Source organism: Phaseolus vulgaris, chromosome 6, assembly GCF_051622355.1.
Source record: "Phaseolus vulgaris cultivar YP4 chromosome 6, ASM5162235v1, whole genome shotgun sequence".
Taxonomy (NCBI): Eukaryota; Viridiplantae; Streptophyta; class Magnoliopsida; order Fabales; family Fabaceae; genus Phaseolus; species Phaseolus vulgaris.
The window spans coordinates 35,733,936-35,754,127 of NC_143503.1; the positions used below are offsets into that span (position 1 = coordinate 35,733,936).

The 20,192-nt window shown below is 28.8% G+C and overlaps 2 protein-coding genes across 2 annotated transcripts; both read left to right on the forward strand.

The window, feature by feature from the left end:
• The first annotated feature begins 2,718 nt into the window (after window positions 1–2,718).
• On the forward strand, window positions 2,719–8,439 carry LOC137832651 (calmodulin-binding protein 60 C). Its single transcript, XM_068640935.2, has 8 exons — window positions 2,719–3,245; window positions 4,119–4,194; window positions 4,729–4,787; window positions 4,906–5,399; window positions 5,467–5,627; window positions 5,724–5,927; window positions 6,428–6,674; window positions 7,337–8,439. Exons 1-8 carry the CDS (start codon window positions 3,130–3,132, stop codon window positions 7,894–7,896), a joined length of 1,917 nt encoding a protein of 638 aa, XP_068497036.1. The 5' UTR covers window positions 2,719–3,129; the 3' UTR covers window positions 7,897–8,439.
• A 5,491-nt stretch (window positions 8,440–13,930) lies between these two features.
• Window positions 13,931–16,522, forward strand: LOC137832652 (FBD, F-box and Leucine Rich Repeat domains containing protein). The gene is made up of 3 exons (XM_068640936.2): window positions 13,931–15,107; window positions 15,276–15,440; window positions 15,774–16,522. Exons 1-3 carry the CDS (start codon window positions 14,187–14,189, stop codon window positions 16,137–16,139), a joined length of 1,452 nt encoding a protein of 483 aa, XP_068497037.2. The 5' UTR covers window positions 13,931–14,186; the 3' UTR covers window positions 16,140–16,522.
• The last annotated feature ends 3,670 nt before the right edge of the window (window positions 16,523–20,192 follow it).

Here is a 20,192-nt window from a genome sequence, read left to right on the forward strand (position 1 = left end):
CTAATCTTATATAATATATTAAATTAATTTTAAGTCATTCAAAATAAATATAAAATAGTTAAGTAATATTCAAAGTTTAATTAAGTTATTTACGTCTCTTAAATAATAATTAAGTTTATCTTATTTAAACGTTAATGTAATAATTATTATACGGATAAGAACGAATGAATGAATATAAAAAAAAAATTACTGAATTAAAAAATATTTAAGATAATGTCTTAAAAATTATAAGTTAGTGAGAAAAATTATTTATGTGATATTTTGATAATGATAAGAAGCTTTCCAGTTTAAAAAAACATGGCAAATATAATAAAAAAACTAAAAATTACAATCATGATTGTGTCATAATATATTTTGTTCTAAAAAAAGTACTTATTTGTCTCTCATTTAACCAACATAATTCATTATGTTGCCATAACTAGTCATTTGTAGGCATTTATTTAACTTTTGTGAAGAAAATTCAGCTTCTGTCCCATTTCCTCTTTTTTCTTCTCCACTTATTCATCTAAACTACTATTTTCCATTTCTGTACACATACATGCTATTAGTGAATTACTCCCTTCTTTCCATAACTTCTTCTAATTGTTTCAATTTTTTTAAAATACTATCAGTACTAGAGATTCAGACACGTCTTTTAAATGGTCTGTTAGTATCGAACTATAGGTATCGGTGAAATGTCAAATTCAAAAAATGTTTATTAAATTTTTAACAATTCTAACACAATCTTAATTTATTTTCTAAAAACTCAAATTTATTATATAATTTTTTATTATGATTATAAAAATAAAGAACAAAACCTTTTGAACCAATAATGAAAAATATTTTGTTTAAAAAAAACTTAAACATACTTGTGGACATACATCTTTATTGTCAATTTATATAATTCATAATTATATGATATATAAATCTGTGTCTCGGTATTAAACATTTTAGAGATTATACATATCTTCGTAGTATTTATACAAATGTATGTGATATATATAGGTGAAGTTTGATTATTAATTATATTAAAATTTTAAAATTGATTTTGATTGATGAAACTTATTTTTTTTTAAATAAAAAATTGCTGAATTCATTATTACCTTTTCCAAACTCCACTACAGTGTTTTATTTTGTTTAGTTTATTTAGGTTTGGATCATGCGACAAAGTTTTGCTGACCCTTATTAAATAAAGAGAGGATTGGGAAAGATTTTTTGTTCTTATCGTTGGAGGTAACGTGGTACTTATCACACTTTTGCAACACCTTCATTATGTCACCTTATCCCTTTTCGCTTTTCTTTCCATATACACTAACATTTTCATAACCGTAAAAGCTTCAAAAAGAAACTCCTCAAAAATCATTTCTGCAACACTTTTTGAGATTCTTAATATACTTACTTTAAGCTATTTTAAAACTTGAATGGATTATATTTTCCTTAATGTTATAAAAAAGTATTTTCCCAAAAATAATGTATAAGTTGAAAGATAAAAAGGTCGTCATGTTAAGAGTTAAAATAATATAAATAAATAATAGTATACGAAATCACTGTATCAAAGTTGTACTGTCTAGGCCGAAAAGTCTCGACCGAAAGTCTTGACCGAAAGGTTAAATATAAAAAATAAATAAGTAAAATTAAATTAGTGATTATAGCAAAGCCCATGAGATGGACCCAAATATACAGGTGTGTGTTTTCAAAATGTTAGGTGCAAAAAGAAAAGATCAAAGTAACTCTTAAGCCCAATAAGAGAGCCTTATAAATAGAGGTTCAACTCAAGAGGTAAGGGGATTCAATTTATCTAATGAACATAAAACTATATCTGACTTTGGCATCGGAGTGCCTTGCAGGTACACACACCCACCTGTGAGGAGAAGAACCCGAGAGCACCTAGCTGAAGGAGAAGCCGAGAACACCTAGCTGAAGGAGAAGCCGAGAGCACTTAGCCGAAAGAGAAGCCGAGAGCATCTACCTTGAGGAGAAGCCTAGAGCACCCAATGTGAGGAGAAGCCCAGAGTATCCAGCCCAAGAAGAGACCGAGAGAGTCCAACCCAAAGTTCGAAAGATTTGTATAAAAGTTAATCTTGTCAACCTGATTCTAGTGTTCTTGGTCCTTGTTATAAGAACAAAAGTTTTAATAAAGAGGTCCAAAACACTTAAAATGTATTTAATAATTGTAAGGTGTGTAAAGTAAAAGTTCAATAAAGTCGAAGTTTAATAAATAACACTATAAATAGGTGATTTGCTCAATAGGTAAATAAAGTGACAAACTAATTTTGACTTTATCACCGAAGTTTCTTGCATATATACATACTCACTAGAGAGCAACCTTGAAATTAAAAGTCGATAGTAAAACTTGACCAAAGAGCTGAGTAATAGCCAGTAAACCAAAAACCAATCCAAACCCAAAATATCAAAATAAAATTTAAGACAACAATAAAAATTCAAAAAATCCAAAAGAAATAATTAATTATTTCTAAGATCATATTAAAAAAGACATCTTGTTCAAGTGAAAAACCCAAAACCCACAAAGTCAACAACATAAATAAAACTAGAGATATCGTAAAAGGGGAAAGTAAAAAATAAATTAAACGTGGGTTTTCCTGTGTTGCAACTTTGGTGTATGACGAGTGTTTTGGGTCTGCATGTTACGTAAGGAAGTTAAATATTATTTCGAAGTGGGAAGAATAACAATCTCAACATCACACTATTTATGATACCATAATGGTCATGTTGGAGAGTGACAGTGACAGCTGAATCACCCACGTGGCAAGCCCCAATAAAATACTGACAAAGATTCTCAATCTGACGACCCAAATCCCTCCATCTCCTGCGGCCGCAAGATCGAAACCCCACCTCCCAGGCCCAACAACCACTTCCAGATTCGCAAACCGTTAGATTACACCCATTACTCACACCGTTAGTGGAAACAAATCTCAGAAAAGCTGCCTCGGGTTCGTTAACGTAGGCCTCGAACCGCAGAGAAAATTCCGCGAAATTTCTCAGATTCTGCACTTTCTTCTTTTGCTAAGGATTTTCAACTTTCTGCTTTTCTATCCATCGAATCCGTGACAGTTACACTTCGTTAGCCTTTGTCTCTCTTTTTTAAAAGGATTTCACGAGAGACGACGAAATCCGGCACCGCTCAGAATAATGCAGACGAGGTACATGGAGAGATCGACCACCACGGCGGCGAGGGGGAAGCGCGGTTTAGATTCAGCTTCCACCGAAGAAGAACAACCTGAAAAAAAGCGACCTGCTCTCGCTAGGTGAACCATTTCTTGCTCTTTATTTTCTTATCAGCTATAGTGTACTCACTGTAATGATTATTTGCTCCATCATCTGTAGTTACGCATTATTAATGGTCACTGTTGACCAATGTGTATTTAGTTCAATTAGAACTAACTTGCTTTTAATTTTGAAGTATGTTTTCTATTTCAAATTTTGTTAAGTTTTCCATTTATAAACCGGTTTTATGAAGATGATTTAGTTTTAAAATTTGCTTTTGTCCAGAAAACTCAGTGGTGGATTTCTCACCAATGACATGCATGATAACCCAAAAATATATAGGCACTGTTATGCAATATCCGGAATGGATGTTTACAACCGTAACTGCTTGGGAGCGGGGGAACTCTTGCCAGATTAACTGAATGGAACTAAATGTGAAGTTGTTGTGATTGATATTTTAAATCTAAACAATAAGAATGGGTGAATTAGATCTTTGGTTTAGTAAAAGGCAGGCTTAGATGAGATGAGAGGAAATTAGAGATATATGACCAACAAAAAGAAGTTGAATGTGGTAAAGAGAACCACAATTGTGATTTACTTTCTTGCAAGTGTATAAGTGGCTTTGAGGAGAAAACTTAGATAGAAAATGTTTTTTATATTGTTTTTCAGTAAAAAAATCAAAATTTTATTTTAGTAATACATATTCACCTCTAATGTACACCTTTATTAGGGAAATTACAAAGGAAAAACTATAATTTGATTAGAAACGATACCAGCAATATTATGAAATTGCTTGCCTTGTTATCACTGTATTAGCACTTACATGTTCATATTGCTAAAGCTTAATTTATTTTTAATTTTTCTGATGAATGAATTTAATGTTTTTTATTTTATTTATTCACATCAATTTGCAGCGTAATTGTTGAAGCCCTCAAGGTGGATAGTCTGCAGAAACTTTGTTCATCACTGGAGCCTATTCTTCGTAGAGTTGTAAGAAAATGAAGTTAATTGTAGTATTGATTTGCTGCTGGGTGGACTTATATTATTTGAAGTTATCACTTGTACGGATTAATCATCCCTTGAAACAAAAACTCTGGTTTACTGGCCCATTTGGAAAAAACCTTCTGTCCTTGAGGATGGTAGGTTTGTCTAGAATCTAGATGTCAGTCATGTCACTATTGTGAGGCTTGAGATAAATTGGGTAGAGGACTTGAGATCAGAAATTCAAAACCTTAACAAGACGAAAAAGGTCAATTTTTTTTTTATAAAATAAAAAGTCCTTGTGTTGAGATAAAGGCTTCCTGAAATAACATTTATTTACCTCACTCTGGCGCTATTTTGTAAAATTGTGATAAAGTCCATCATTGTGACCCGTGGTCTATTTGTATGCCTTGTGATGTCAAATAGAATTCAATGGAACAACTCCGTAGGTTAGGTGAATCTAATTGTATGTATGCCACTTTGCATGAATGATGTTTGATCATGGATATATCTCATATCTTAGTCTTGCTTCCTGCTCAACAGGTCAGCGAAGAAGTAGAGTGTGCTTTAGCAAAATTAGTCACTGCCAAGAATAGTGGAAGGTATTACTTTGTCACTTCAAAGTCAATTTCATGACCCATATTTGTTTGATAAATTTTATCTTATCCTAGTGTATTTGTATCTATATTTCATTTTTCTAATAATCCAACTAAAATACAGGTCTTCTCCCAAGAGCATAGAAGGCCCTGATGACAGTACTCTACAGTTACAATTCAGGAACAGGTTATCCCTTCCCCTCTTTACTGGAGGGAAAGTGGACGGAGAGCAGGGCAACGCCATACACATTGTTTTGATTGATACAATAACAGGCCATGTTGTCACATCTGGCCCAGCTTCGTGTGTCAAACTAGATGTTATTGTACTTGAAGGAGATTTCAATAACGAGGATGATGAAAATTGGAGTGAAGAAGATTTTGATAGTCACGTAGTTAAAGAACGAGAAGGAAAAAGACCTCTTCTAGCTGGTGATCTGCAAGTGACACTGAAGGAGGGTGTAGGAACACTGGGTGAGCTTACATTTACAGACAACTCTAGTTGGATAAGGAGTAGGAAGTTTAGGCTGGGGCTCAAAGTTTCCTCAGATTGTTACGAGGGAATGCGTATTCGTGAAGCCAAAACAGAGGCTTTCACTGTTAAGGATCATCGTGGAGAATGTAAGTACATAACTTCACTATTTTTGTTGTACCCTTCTGCTGTGATGAACCTGATTCTGGATTGCAGTATACAAGAAGCATTACCCACCTGCCTTGAATGATGAGGTCTGGAGACTGGAGAAGATTGGAAAGGATGGTTCATTTCACAAAAGGCTAAATAAAGCAGGAATATATACAGTTGAAGATGTCGTACGACTTGTGGTCAGAGATCCACAGAGATTGCGGAATGTAAGAATTAAGTTGAAAAATTATACTTTGACACCATATAAGACAATTTAAAATTTTATCCATTCAAAATTTTCACATATTAACTATCTTATGTAGATTCTCGGGAGTGGTATGTCAAATAAAATGTGGGATGTTCTTGTTGAGCATGCAAAGACTTGTGTTCTCAGTGGAAAACTCTATGTATATTATCCCGATGGGGCAAGGAATGTTGGTGTTGTTTTCAATAACATCTATGAGTTGAGTGGTCTAATTACCAGTGACCAATATTACTCTGCTGATTCTCTCTCCGATAGTCAAAAGGTAAGCGAACATGAGCTCTACATTTTGCATTTATCCTTTGAATTTGGACTAAGCTGTTGGATTTCTTCCAGTGTATGCTTAATCTGATTTATTATGTCACTTGTTAAAATGTGGTTCATTCTTGCTTTGTTGTTTCTACAACCAATTATTTTTATCTTGAAGGAGTCCGATTCTAAGGAAAAATATAAAACTTGATTGGATCTGATGCTTGACTGCAAGTCATTCTGCTTTTATTCATCAGTTCTTGCAGTACAACATGAAACATATTGCTAGTTTGAAATGGTGCTCAGGCATAGGATATCTGCGTATTTTTTTCTGACTAGAGTGAACAAATCAGATAGGCAGTTGGCTTAGTATAAATATACCCCTTATTGTTCTAGGTGTCATTAAAGTGGGAAATTCTTCTTTTCTAGGAAAGGGAAAAGTTAAAAAAGTTTACCAAAGTTTTTTGAAGAAAAAAGGTGAAATTTCTGAAAAATGCGAGTCTCACATTCTTGTAGGTTTATGTGGACACACTGGTGAAGAAGGCATATGAGAATTGGATGCATGTTATTGAATATGATGGCAAGTCTCTGCTAAATGCCAATCAGAACAAGACTTTGGGCGCCTCCCAACCTCTTCTGGCTCCAGTGGGTTCCCATGATTATTCAATTTCAAACTCACTTGATCAGCAGACCTCCATGCCAAATCTACCGGATCCTGTAACAACTGGGCAGCCTTCAATGGATCCAGCCATAACAGTCGGAGGTATATTGTTCCAACTATAAGATTGTAACATTATCAGCAATAACAAAATGGCCTTTGAAGTTTTCTTTTGCCTAATTTCATTTGAAGTTTCCTCTTATGCTTTTCCAGTTGTTGTTTTTTCTCTTTTGGTCCTTTTCCTTCTTTTACCTGTTCATTTAGCTAATTACAATAGTCAATACTTCCCAATTTGACACAAATTCTAGCGTAAAATCTGTAGTTGAGATGTTGGCACACATCTCAATCACATTCTGCGATTCAACTCGACTCAAAAATATACGGGCCCTCACTCCAACACCTACCACTCTCAGTGTTTCTCTTCTGAAAATGATCAAAGTGGACAGATTCTTCTCACATACCGGGCAGAAAATCCTTTTTTGTAAATATTTAGTTAGAAAACTAGTATTTAGATTTTGGAGTGCATGCTAAGATATTAATCTAACACATTTGTTGTATAAACTAGTATTTAGATTTTAGAGTTCATGCTAAGATATCAATGTAAAAGATTTGGTATGTGTCATATTGTGAAACCGTTACCCCTTGGGATTAATATTAGCAAAAGAGCAGAAAAGCATTACGTGATAAATTTAGTGATTTGATTTTTAGCATACATCAATATGCAGAATGTTTTTCTCAGCATCGATGCTTGTCAATAATGTGTGCAGGTTATCATAATGCCACAACTATCAGGTCCTCAATGCAACCACAGAATGATGATCTTCATTCTTCTATTCAGTTTGATAACACTGCATTCCCACTGCAAAACCAGTTACTCAATGCTTCACACCAGTCTCAACTTCCTATAAATGAAAATGAGCTGACTCTTGGTTCACGACAACAACCAGCTACTCATGGCTTTCAGAATGTCAGCAATTCAAATCCTTGTTATAGAGGACTGGAGGACTACTTTCCAGAGGAGGAGATTCGAACTAGAAGTCATGAGATGCTAGAAAATGAAGATATGCAGAATTTGCTTCGTATATTTAATATGGGAGGAGGGCAATCTCACGCTTCCTTCAATACCCCAGAAGATGCATACCCTTATTCATCTACTTACATGCCTGCGACCTCCATGGGCTACCACTTAGATGATGAACGAAACCGTTCCTCGGGAAAGGCTGTTGTGGGCTGGCTTAAGCTTAAGGCAGCTTTGAGATGGGGCATTTTTATTCGGAAGAGGGCCGCTGAGAAACGGGCACAACTTGTTGAGTTGGATGACCCATAGAATATGAATTACGAGCTATCTCGCCTCTGTTGTGATCTTGAACCATAACTTTTGTGGTTCGAGCATCGAATACTACTTTCTGGTGTTCGGAATTGCTATCATATTGAAGTTTTATAGCACGAGTTGAGTAAATATGAAATTTGGATTAAATTATTTGGTGCAGCCTTACCTTAAAGCTCCTAATGTGCCTTTATAAAACAGTAGTACAGCAACATCTGCTTGTACAGAAATACCACCCTGCAACAACTCTTGCATCTGTTTTACTTGTGATGTTTTTTCACTCTACATTCTTGCCTGCAAGTTGTGAAGACCTGACAGTTTACCACCAGGTTTAAACCCAAGTTTGCAGTGGCTTGAAATTTCTAGGGTCTCCATGGAAACTCGGAAAACTAGGGTCGTTTCTTTGCATTTAGCAGGATGTACTGAATTTTGTGTTGTAAGCTAGATGGATTGATTCTTTCTGGTTTGTTTTGTGTGCCGTTTGCCTTGTACAATAATTATAATAAATACCGAATACCTGAATTTTAAACTGCTATTTTTTTATTTCGTTTTGCGACTGTTTCAGCAGACATGTAATTGACTGTTTCTTGCACTTCCATATGTCATATGTTCTTCTGTGAATCTATGAAAATATTTTTTTTATCATTTTTGTATTATTCATATATTTCAGATTATTATTTTTTATAATTCATAATATATTTTTAAAAAAATATTTTAGATTATATAATTTGAAAGTCTGGATTTGGAAGTAGCTCCCGATTTATGTAATTTGGATATGCATTTAAAAAAATACTTTTATATTATGTAATTTGAAAGTTAATTATAAATTTATTTAAAAAAATTATGAATTATATAATTGAAAATACTAACTACAAAGGAACATTTTTTAAAATACCAAAATTTATGAAACATTTTTTAAAATACCAAAATTTATGAAAGCGGAAAGAAGAACATATGAAGGTACAGGAAAAAAAAAGAGTCAATGTAATTCTGCACGCCTCGTGAGGACCCGGCCCACTGTCATGTTTAACGGAGGACCATTGCATTCTCCAACATGTTGCACACCTACAAAAATTTAATTTTCAATTTTACTCTTCATTATGTATTTTAGACTGTATTTTTATATCTGAAAATACATTTTAAATGTGTAATAAAAAATGTATTAATACATTCTGAAATGCAAAATATATTTTTAGATCTAGAAAAAATGTATAATTCAAAATATATTTTTAAAGGAAAAGTTTGTCATTTGAGTATCTGATGGTGTTACAGTTTTTAAAGAATGGGGTGAAGAATGCAATACCCTTTAACTGAGAATTGCACATTTTACATTTAATACGTTAAGAGTTTTGAAAGTCCTTCTTTGATTATTGTTCGACGACGGGTTAAAATTAATTTAAAAATATCGAGTCACTTTCTGAGGGTTTGTTTAGATAAGATGGGAGTCAAAATCGAACGAAAAAAAAGAGTACACATTTTTAAATTATTGTAATAGAATAATATTTTTAATGTATGTCTAAAAAATAATTTTAATTTTTTTAAACAAGAAATAAATTATAATTAAAATAATATTTAAATTAAAATTCTAAAAAAATATTATAAATTTTAATAAATAAAAGGTTTATATTCTAAAATAAATTACTTTATAAATTATAAAAATATTTTATTTTATTTATCATTAAAAAATTATTATTTTAATTATTTATTATATTATAATGTAGAACATAAAAACTTTATATAAAAAAACACAGGTCATAATGATAAAAAATTTAATATACATAAAAAAATAATATTGCATATATACATATATAATTTTGCATACGTCGAAATTGAAAAATAAAAAATAACATGTAAAAGAAATGTGTGATTGAAAATTAAGGTTATTTTATCTGAGATTTGGTGTGAAGAGATGTGAGAGTATGTTTTTTCTCTTCTTATTATTGTCTTAAAATAAGGAATTAAGAAAAAAGTAGGTGTGAGAGTATTCTCTCTCTTTCTATTGTTGTCTTAAAATAAAAAATTAAAGAAAAAGTGGGGAGTCAGTATATAAAAACAGTATATTAATATTAATTTAAAAAACAAAATAATTTTATTTTTTAAATAATTTATATGAAATAACAAAATACTTCATTAGACTAATAAAATGAGATATAATGGAAAATACCCTTTATATATAAGTATAGATATGATTGATTACATTAAAAACATAAAAAATTATATATATATATAACATAATTTCTATTATTAATAAAAATTTATAAAATGGTTTATAAATTAATTACTTAACTTTTAGAAATTAATATTTTAGATTCTAAATTAGTTTACTAATTTTAAAATATGAAATATTAAGTAGCTAAAACATTTGGTAGCTATAATTTAATAAAATAATAATTAATTATTTTAATCTCTAAAATTAAAATTTATTAGTTTATACTAATAACTTTTAATCTACATGCTAATTTCAATTTCAAAATCCATTGCATAAATCATCGTATAACAACAAATGTCTTATTATTGTAATCTTACTAACGTTTAATATATATATATATATATATATATATATATATATATATTCAATTAAATAACGTGTTAGACTAGTTTTAAATTATTATTATTTATTAAAATTATTTTATCAATTTAGAAACTGATTGACTCGTTAACATGAAAATTACCAATGCTATATCTTTTGGTCGGATTATGAATTTTTTTAGATAAGATTTCAATGTTATATGCAATTTATAAATGTTTTAAATATGTTTTTGTATAGTATTACTTTGTTTGTAAAAGGATTGACATACTCAAAGTACTCCCATAATTTGATATATTTATTTTCCCGATAAAAAAAGTTTAAATTGTAAACTTAATTAATATTTTAAATAATATATTAAAATACATCTTCATATATTCTTAATTATTATTTTAAATAATATATTAAAAAAATGTTATGTTTAATTATTACATTATAAAATAGATAAATAAAAAATTAAATGTCTTGAATTCAAATAGTAATGTACATTTAATATTACTAATATGACATTTATGTAAATATTTAATATAACATTAACTATTGTATTTATTAAATATTGTATTTATTAAATATTGTATTATATAAGCAATCAATACATAATTAATGTTCTTAATAAATTTAATATATATTACGAGAAAATTTATTACATAAAAGTAAATTTAAGAGATTAATATATTTTACAGACTAAAAGAATTATTGATATTTAAAGTAGTTTTTATTATTAAAAAAATTATAAACTAATTTTTAAATTGGTATATAATTAACTATCAATTAATTTAGATTATAAGATTGATAGTTAAAACCTTAGTAGCTAATTAGATATCAATTTAAAAATTAATTTATTAATTTTATTAATAATAGAAAGGTATTACTAATTTTTTTACTTTTTAAAATAATGTCTAATTTAGTCAATATAATAATTAATTATTTTTTTTATTTTAAAATTGATTTCTATTTAATAATTTTTTTTTATTATATATATATATATATATATATATATATATATATATATATATAAATGAGACATTTTTTATATGTAACTAGATCTAATAATAGACATTAATTGAGTTTTTTGACATAATAACTTAAAATTAAAATTAAAATTAAAGAAACAAATATATTACAAATACATATATTATTCGTGGTGGAAATCGTTTTCTCAAATTATCAAATTTTAGCAAATATAGAATAGTTAACTTTTACATTTTAATTATTTTAAATAATTTTTCAAAATTAGTGAATGTGTAACTATAAATGTTTTTAAAATTACAAATTAAATAAACTTACATGTAGTTAAAATTTAAGGGATGAAAATTACATAAAAGAAATTTAAGAAACAAAATTACGAATTAAAAACAAATTTAAAAGCTCTTTTTAGGTGTTTTTTTAAATTTCATTTTCAAATAAAATTCATTGGTTATTAGGAGTGGACCTATTTTGGCTCAATTTTAAGTTGAAGTGGTCCGTCTAAATTATATGGGCTGAAATTGGTAACCAATTATATTATAGGATGAATTAATGGGTAAATCCATTACTTTGTATTCTTTTAAAAAAATATTTTATTTTGGATCTATATATTTAATTATAGTCATTGATATAACTTTTCAAATATAGAAATACAAGAAAAAAAATTAAATTAAATCAAACAATGTTCAATGTCTAATAAAACAAAAGAAATATCAACAATACTCCAATAAATAAAATTTAATGAAAATAAAGTTTTATATAAAATATTAACAATCGACAATTTTAATTCTAAAAATATGCATCATAAATAAAGATGGGTCAACTAATCCATCTTGCTTCACATGCCATCCAAGAACTTAGCAGATTAGCGGATGGAACTAATGTGAATTTACATATTTAATAAAAGATTGACTCATAACATCTAAATAATTAGAGATTGAGAAATTTTATAATAATCATTTATCACTAAACTTTTTTTTTCTCAAAGACATTTCTAAAACAAAGAGGAACTACCAATATTAAGTGAATGAAATGTTGGAGTAATGTCACTGCACCCATATATTACTTAGCACAAAATACTTTGTTTTTATTTTCTTACATGTGATGAGAAATTAACATTATTATACATGAAAATAAACGGTTCATGTCTTGTCTAAAGCTTCAATAAAGAATAATATGTTGAATTTCAACGTGATCAAGTTTTTTTGTGTTAATATTCGTACTGGTAAAATTTTTCATCCACTTTCTGTTAGATGAGAGTTTCCTTCATCAGATTGTGTTAAAATTAATACTGATGGGGCAGCTAGGGGATATCCTGGTCTTGCTCCTTGTGAAAGTATTTTCGTGAGAAATATGGGAAAATTTATTGGAGTTTTCTCTGTGTTCTTTTTTTTTTTAAGTTCAGATTGCTCTGGTTGTTGAGTTTTATGGGGTTATACATGTTATGGAAGAATATCAAAAGATGTGGCTTACTAATGTCTTGATGGAATGTAATTCTACTTTGGTTTGTGATGTGTTTAGTGCTAGGACCAATTTTCCTTGGATGCTTTGGATGAAATATTTGTCTTAATTATTGTGGGAAAATCAGGTTTAGTGTTACTCAATTTTTTCGTAAAGGAAACATGTGTGATGATAAATTGGCTAATTTATGATTTATTCATAGAGAATCATTTCATTGGTATAATAGACTAACATTTAGTATGCTCTTAGAAATTTTGTATGAATATGTATAGTCTACCTATATATCGTTTTTGTTAACCTATGAATTTTGGTATAGTCTCCCATATTTTTGGTATTTTTTTTTAATTATACTTTTTTTCATAGGATAGCAAATGATTGTTGTTACTTGAGGTGTCAGCAAGTCAAGTTGTATAATGATGCCTAACATAAAAACTTTTATTTAAAAACAGATCATTTCATTCTAATTGTATAAAACAAAAATGCTTAAAATTTGTGTAACCTTTTTTTTTTTCTCAACAAAATTGACCATTGAAAAATAGTGTTTGAACTGAAATTGAGAACAAATTCGAATTTTATAACAAGTCTATTTTTTTTTATATAAATTATACATGCATGTAAGTAAAAGGTCAAATGAATTGTATTTCTCACATGGAAGTACGTTACCTCTCAAAACTTTAAAAAGATTATTTGCAATATAATAAATATGTGTAAGTTATATGATTAAAAACAAATGACAATAAAGAAACGTATACAGTTTTTTCATATATATTTATTATTTCTGAAAAGTTTTAATACATTTAGTTTTCAACTGCCAAATTAATATAATTAAAGTATAATTGAATTAATTATTCTGTTTATTTGGCACTAAAAAAAATGAATGTAATAATGATGAATTAATATGAATATTGTTTTTTTGTTGGGGAGGCAATACTTGGTAAAAATTTAAAGCCTCAAAACCAGGCATGTTTTAGAAAGCATGCAGGGAATGATAACAAGCGAAACGACATGGGCTCCTTGTGAAGCACATGTCGTTTCATGCGCTTGACTAGGGATTTTGACATGCCACGTCACTGTTAAAGTGGATGCATGTTTTTGTCCGAACCTTGCACAGAAAGCAGCATAGTGAGAAAACACAGCACAGTTTGGTGTTTTCATGAGCAACAACGTTTAAGGTAACATCATTAATTTGATGCGAGTTTTTCAGCTATAAAAAATCCCCAATGTCCTCAAACTCTTTCATCAGGTTCTGGGTTCACCATTTCTTCAAACCTCAGAACCAATCCTTCTCATTTTCTCTTCCAATTTTTCTTCTTCAGTTTCAATTCTTCATTTTCCGATGGTCAGAATCAAAACTCACTGCGGATCCAAGAGACTCAGAACCGTCTCACAGCCTACGGCGACACTGTCTCCGAATATTTTCCAACATCTTCCATTTGAAATTCTGGAGCAAATTATCTCCTTTTTACCCATCAGACAGGCAAAGCAGCAATGCATTCTCTCATCGGACTTTCGGAGTTCCACCCATATCAGTCGCAGATTCTTGTTCGGAAGAGTTTTCTCGAAGCGACGGAGCCGAGAGTCCATCGTTGAATTGGTGGATCACCTGTTTGCGACTCACAGGGGTCTCTACATTGATGCTTTTCAAATCTACATTGACCCTGTTGGGATTGAAAACTTCATCCAGAAGTGGCTCGAGATTTGCCGTGAGAAGAGAATTCAGGAACTGGAGTTGTTTTTTGTGGACTCCGGGTTCACTCTCACCGCAGATTTTCTCAACCAGCTCTTTAGATTGAGTACCTTGAAACTGGTCCATTGCAATTTGGAGTTACCAGTAAACCTCTTGAGTTTGGCGAATCTGAGAAATCTGATTCTGTGGTTTGTCCCTCTCAAAGATGAAAATATTCACACTTTGATATCTCATTGCAGGCAGCTTGTGACTGTTGATCTGCTTTACTGTACTGAAGTTGTGTGTGTTGAAATATATGCTAGGGAGCACAAATTTCTCAAAAGGGTGAGAGTTGCTCGCTGTAAGAATGTGGAAGTGTTTGTGGTTGATTCCGCCACTATTGAGTGTGTGCACTATCGTGGGCATGTCCCAACAAGAATCCGGTTTTTTCAGACAACTAAACTGAATGAGGCTTACCTCAATTTTGTGCCTGCTGGGAGCAGAGGGTATTTCCAGGCTTCTGTGCTGGAAAACCTTGTCAGTGACATCCCACATGTCAAGATTCTATCAGCTTCTGCTCTGGTTCCTGAGGTATATACATTTTATGTGTTAAATACAGTTTATTAGATGATGCATGTTATAGCTCTTATGAAGAATCAAAGTTTTACTTTTAGTGGTCTGTGTAAGTTAAGGATCTGCATGTAAATCTTGTCTTTTTGATAGATTGATGGTGACAATTTTATTTTTATCGGAATTCAGTCTTTGACCGCTAAGGTTCGTCGTGGAGTTTTTGGAGAGGCTAGCTACAGTTTCTCCAATCTGATCGAGCTTCATTTGATCATGGAAGGGGGGCTTTTTTGCAATCCATACGATATTCTTGCGTTCATGAAGAGGTGCCCTCTCGTGGAGAAGCTTTTCATTGATGTGAGTCTGACATTAATTAATCCTCAATCAATAATTAACAGTAGTTATTGATTGCTTATTGATGATTTTATGACGCGTAGGAATAATATATTATACTTTTCTCAGCTGGTGTATTCATTCCTATCTCAGTTTTCCATCAAAAGTTTTTCAATTCCACTCATTCTTAACACAATTTCACTAAGGAAAAAGTGTATACATGTGGATAATAAATTACTTTAAACTTTTGATACATATAGAATATGAGTTATGAGAAGTATATTTATGATTTTTACAAATCTTTTAAGTATAATGATCACTTTCAATTACAATCTTTCTTTCTAAACTATATTGCAGATAGATGATTACACTTTTGACTGCGGACCATACTGGGAATTTCATCAAAAGTCTAAGATGGAAAAATTTGATCTCTGCTTTGATCGGCTCAATTATATCAAGCTTAGAGGTTTTAAGTTTATAGCAGCTGAACTTCAACTAGCGAAGATCCTTCTGCAGAAAACAACCCATTTGGATGCTCTGGTTCTGGTCTCACAAAAGAACTGTGTTGCTAATATATGCACACCATATGGACGCAAATATGATCAACTTTTTCACTCTTGGAAAGCATCGCCAGAAGCAAAAATAGTTACATTTGAGCATACGGATGATCCTGGTCGCTCCAGTTCATCCCATTCAAAAGAGTGGTTATTTTCATCCGACTAGAGTCTTGGTATAAGAATAAACATTTCAATTAGTTTATCATTTACAGGGATAACATTGGAGTAAGTTCCTTTAATCAACTAAAGTTATTAGACAAAGGAGTTATCACAAAAGTTCAGGTAGTTTCATGATTAGTTTATAGTGATGTAACATTTACTTTTCCTTGCATCCTTGTTTAGTGTTGTGAGATTAAAGATAATGCGATGGTGATTACATTGTACAATGTGATGCTAGAAGCCATAAAAAATAGTTAGGGGTCGGTTTAGTAGTGATCAGATTGAAAAAAAGGGGTGAACTGATATGATATAAACTTTTGAGAACCCTTACAAAGGAAAAAACTTGTATATATAAGAACAATTATCTATCTATCTTTTGGATCATATTCTACTTTAGTGTTTACTATGTCTCGCTATCTACCTTTCTTTGTCTTCTTTGTTTTATTATATGGTTGTCTTTATCTTCTTTGTTTTATTATATGGTTGTGTGACAAAATTACATGAATAACTTTTATAGTGTCTTAAATTATATTTAGTGTATATCACTACTAATTGACTATTTTTTTTTAAAATAAAAGCTTTCATGTTAGTCATCACTATGCAACTTAAGATTTCCGCTAAGCTTACATATCAAACCATCACATGAAAAAAGTATTATTAAAAAAAATACAAAAATACGGGAGACTAAACCAAAACTCATATGTTAACAAAAACGATACATAGGTAAATTTTTTTAAGAACAGACCAGATGAAAACCTAATATACAAATGAAAAGATTCTCTATGAATAAATCATAAATTAGCCAACTTATCAGCACATGCATTCCCTTCACAAAAAATATGAGTAACCATAAACCTAGGACAAGTATTCTATCGATTACGAAGCATTCAAGGAACATTTGTCCTAGCAGTAAACACAACACAAACCAAAGCAGAATCACATTTCAGCCAGATATTAGTAAATCCCATTTTTTGAGTTTCCTCCACAACATGTATAACCCCATAAAACTCAGCAACCAGAGCAGTCTGAAATTCAAGAAACACAGAAAAAAACTCCAATAAATTCTCCCATACTCCCACGAAAAATACCTCCAGAAGTAGCAAGATCAAGATATCTTCTAGCAGTCCCATCAATGTTAATATTAATTTTAACCTAGCCTGATGAAGGAAACTCTCATATAACAGAGAAAGGACATATAACTTTACCAGTAGTGTTAATGGCTATTTATATATATTAATATTAATTATTAAAATATATATATATATATATGATAGTAGTCATACAAAAATATTTAAAATAAATATTAATTAACATTCTTTTATCTCCTTTTTCTTATCCTATGGTGTCTCTTATAAAGTTCTCACTTTTTTTTTCTCAATAAATGTTTTAGACACTTAGATATTAATCAAATAGTACTCAATAAATGATATATTACTAGTCTTTAAATATTCTTTTGAAATCCATTTTAAATAATACTGGCAATATAAAAGGAGCTTAGATGTGATAGATCTTAACATCAGTTTCCCAAGTTTCCCTAATTTTGTTCTTTATTTTATATTAATGAAATTTTTTGACAAAAATCTAGGTGGGTAAGAATTGGTTTTGTTATTAAGGAAAGTGTAATTTACACACACACAAATATGAAGTTTTAGAAAACAATTGAAATGGATTGATACTCACACAATTCATGTTTAATGCAACATTGAAAAGTCATTTCAAATATACAAGACGTGAAAAAAAGTATTGGATTGCATTTTGTATTAAATTTGAATTTTCAATGTTTTAGAGATTATATATATTCAAGGAGTAAATTTACTTCTGTGAGGTGTTTTTAATATTATACTCCTTTTATTTGTCTGTATTTTATTGTTTGTTTTGTCTTATTAAAAAATTGTGTTATTTTAAAATGTATAAAATATTTAAAAGTACCTAAAATCAAATTGTTTATTTTACATAAGCTCATCTAAGAAGGAATACAAACAACTTAATCTATGAATAATATTTTTTGGTAATTAACTACACAACTATGACTATGATATAACTAATAAAATAACCTATAATATAAAAATAAATATAAAAAAATAAGACACTAATATTTAAATATAACTTATAGCGCTTATTTATAAACGCATTGGTGTCAAGTATTAAAATAGTATAATTTAAATTAGAAAGTACTGATCTAGATATTTTTTAAGAAAATTATATAAATATATAAATTGTGTCCTAAAAGAACAATTTTGCAAAGAATAAGTAGTGTCTCCAAATATATGTAGCACAATTATAATTGGTTTTTCAAATTTATTTAAAAATTATGCATAACTTATTTTTTTTTTATATTTAAGATGAAGTTGCTTTCAAATCTAATTTTAATGTAAATTGAAAAAAATAAAAAAAAAGCTCTTATAAATATGAATATAATACTAATTAAAAAAACATTAAAATCATGTTCTCACTTCGTCCTTTAAAAAAATTTATGTTTATAAACATAATTATAAAATAAATTTTAAAAAAAATATATTAAAATCATATTAGAAGATATAATATCTTATTCAGTGAAGTTGTCTTTTCATGTACAATTTAATCCTCTATGTAATTTTTTGAAAATTATCTAAATTATTAATTTTGAAATAAAATTGCACCAAATATTTTTTCCACATTCAGACAATTTTGAAAGTAGAACTAGTTAATCTATCTTTTAGTGTGGGAGAGAAATCTACGAAATTTTAATTTACAAAATATAAATTTTAACATAATTTTTCAAAATATAAATTTTTTAAATTAGGTTAGATTTTAGTACAGGGAGAAAATCTACAGAATTATAATTTATTTTATTTTTTTACAAATTATAAAAACCTAAATGATATTTTTATTTATGTAACTATTACACTATTTTCTTTAAAAAAATACATTTTGAATAAAAATAATTTAATTTCATATCAGAATAATAATTATATATATAATATTAATATAATGAGAACAAAATTTATAATACATACAAGAAAACTTTTTCTTCACAATTTTAAAAAAAATTAGTTATGTATTTGGGTGAAAATAGATAGGTTACTAAACTAAAAACATCATATATAGCTGTTTAATCTTCTAAAATTTTTATAAATAGGTTTGGATAGGAAAAACCACCACAATTATTTTTTCTGCCGTTTTTAAATTATCATATCCTCTAAAATTATTAGATTGGACTAATTATCCAATCTAATTTAACAGTATAAATTTGAAGTTATTGCTTTTAAATGAGAAGATAATATCATATTATTTGTTTTATATGCAATTACACCGCACTTAATATTTAGTTTTACACTTTTAAAAGATCTAAAATTAATAATTTTTTAAAATTCCTTTTGTGTTGAGTTTTTTTCCCTAGTCAGATCTCATGTTTACTATTTTCTAAATATTTTCTTTTTATAAACTTCCTCTTTATATATAAGATTATACTAATTATTAATATTTATTTTATACTTTTAAAAGATGTAAAATTGTTTTAATATTTCCTTTTATTTTGAAATATTCTTTTCTCATTAACTCATTTGCTATTTTTTAAAATATATTTTTTCTACAATAAATTTTATCCTTTTTAAAAATATACACTCCTTTCTTTTTAATTCTAAAATAAGTATACTTTGTTTATTTATTTAGTTGAATTGTATAAATATGTGTTATTTAAATTTTTAAGTTATATATTTTAATAATTTTTAATCAATCAAATATATTTTTTAATAAATAACAATAATTTTTACTTTTATCTATCTTTTAATAAATAAAAATAATTTTTATTTAATAAAATACGTAAGTATATATTTTCTTAACTTAAAAATAACTATATAACTTTCTTATTTAAAAATGATTATTCTGTACATTTATTTTACTATTTTACAAAATTATAACTATTTTAATTTAAAACAATAAAAAAACATATACATATACGCTAAAATTTATATATTTTCACTAGTATCTATAGGACTCGTGATTGCCCAAATATTGTCAAACGATTTATTTTATTAATTTACTTAGGATCAACCTAATATCTAAGTTAAAATATATTGAA

What these genes read in the sequence shown, in the direction of transcription:
- LOC137832651 (XM_068640935.2), top strand. Translation starts at nt 3,130, where the DNA reads ATGCAGACGAGGTACATGGAGAGATCGACCACCACGGCGGCGAGGGGG. An exon ending in AAGCGACCTGCTCTCGCTAG is followed by an intron (nt 3,246 to 4,118) that starts GTGAACCATTTC and finishes ATCAATTTGCAG; the next exon opens with CGTAATTGTTGAAGCCCTCA. An exon ending in TCCAGCCATAACAGTCGGAG is followed by an intron (nt 6,675 to 7,336) that starts GTATATTGTTCC and finishes TAATGTGTGCAG; the next exon opens with GTTATCATAATGCCACAACT.
- LOC137832652 (XM_068640936.2), top strand. Translation starts at nt 14,187, where the DNA reads ATGGTCAGAATCAAAACTCACTGCGGATCCAAGAGACTCAGAACCGTC. An exon ending in CTTCTGCTCTGGTTCCTGAG is followed by an intron (nt 15,108 to 15,275) that starts GTATATACATTT and finishes ATCGGAATTCAG; the next exon opens with TCTTTGACCGCTAAGGTTCG. An exon ending in TGGAGAAGCTTTTCATTGAT is followed by an intron (nt 15,441 to 15,773) that starts GTGAGTCTGACA and finishes ACTATATTGCAG; the next exon opens with ATAGATGATTACACTTTTGA.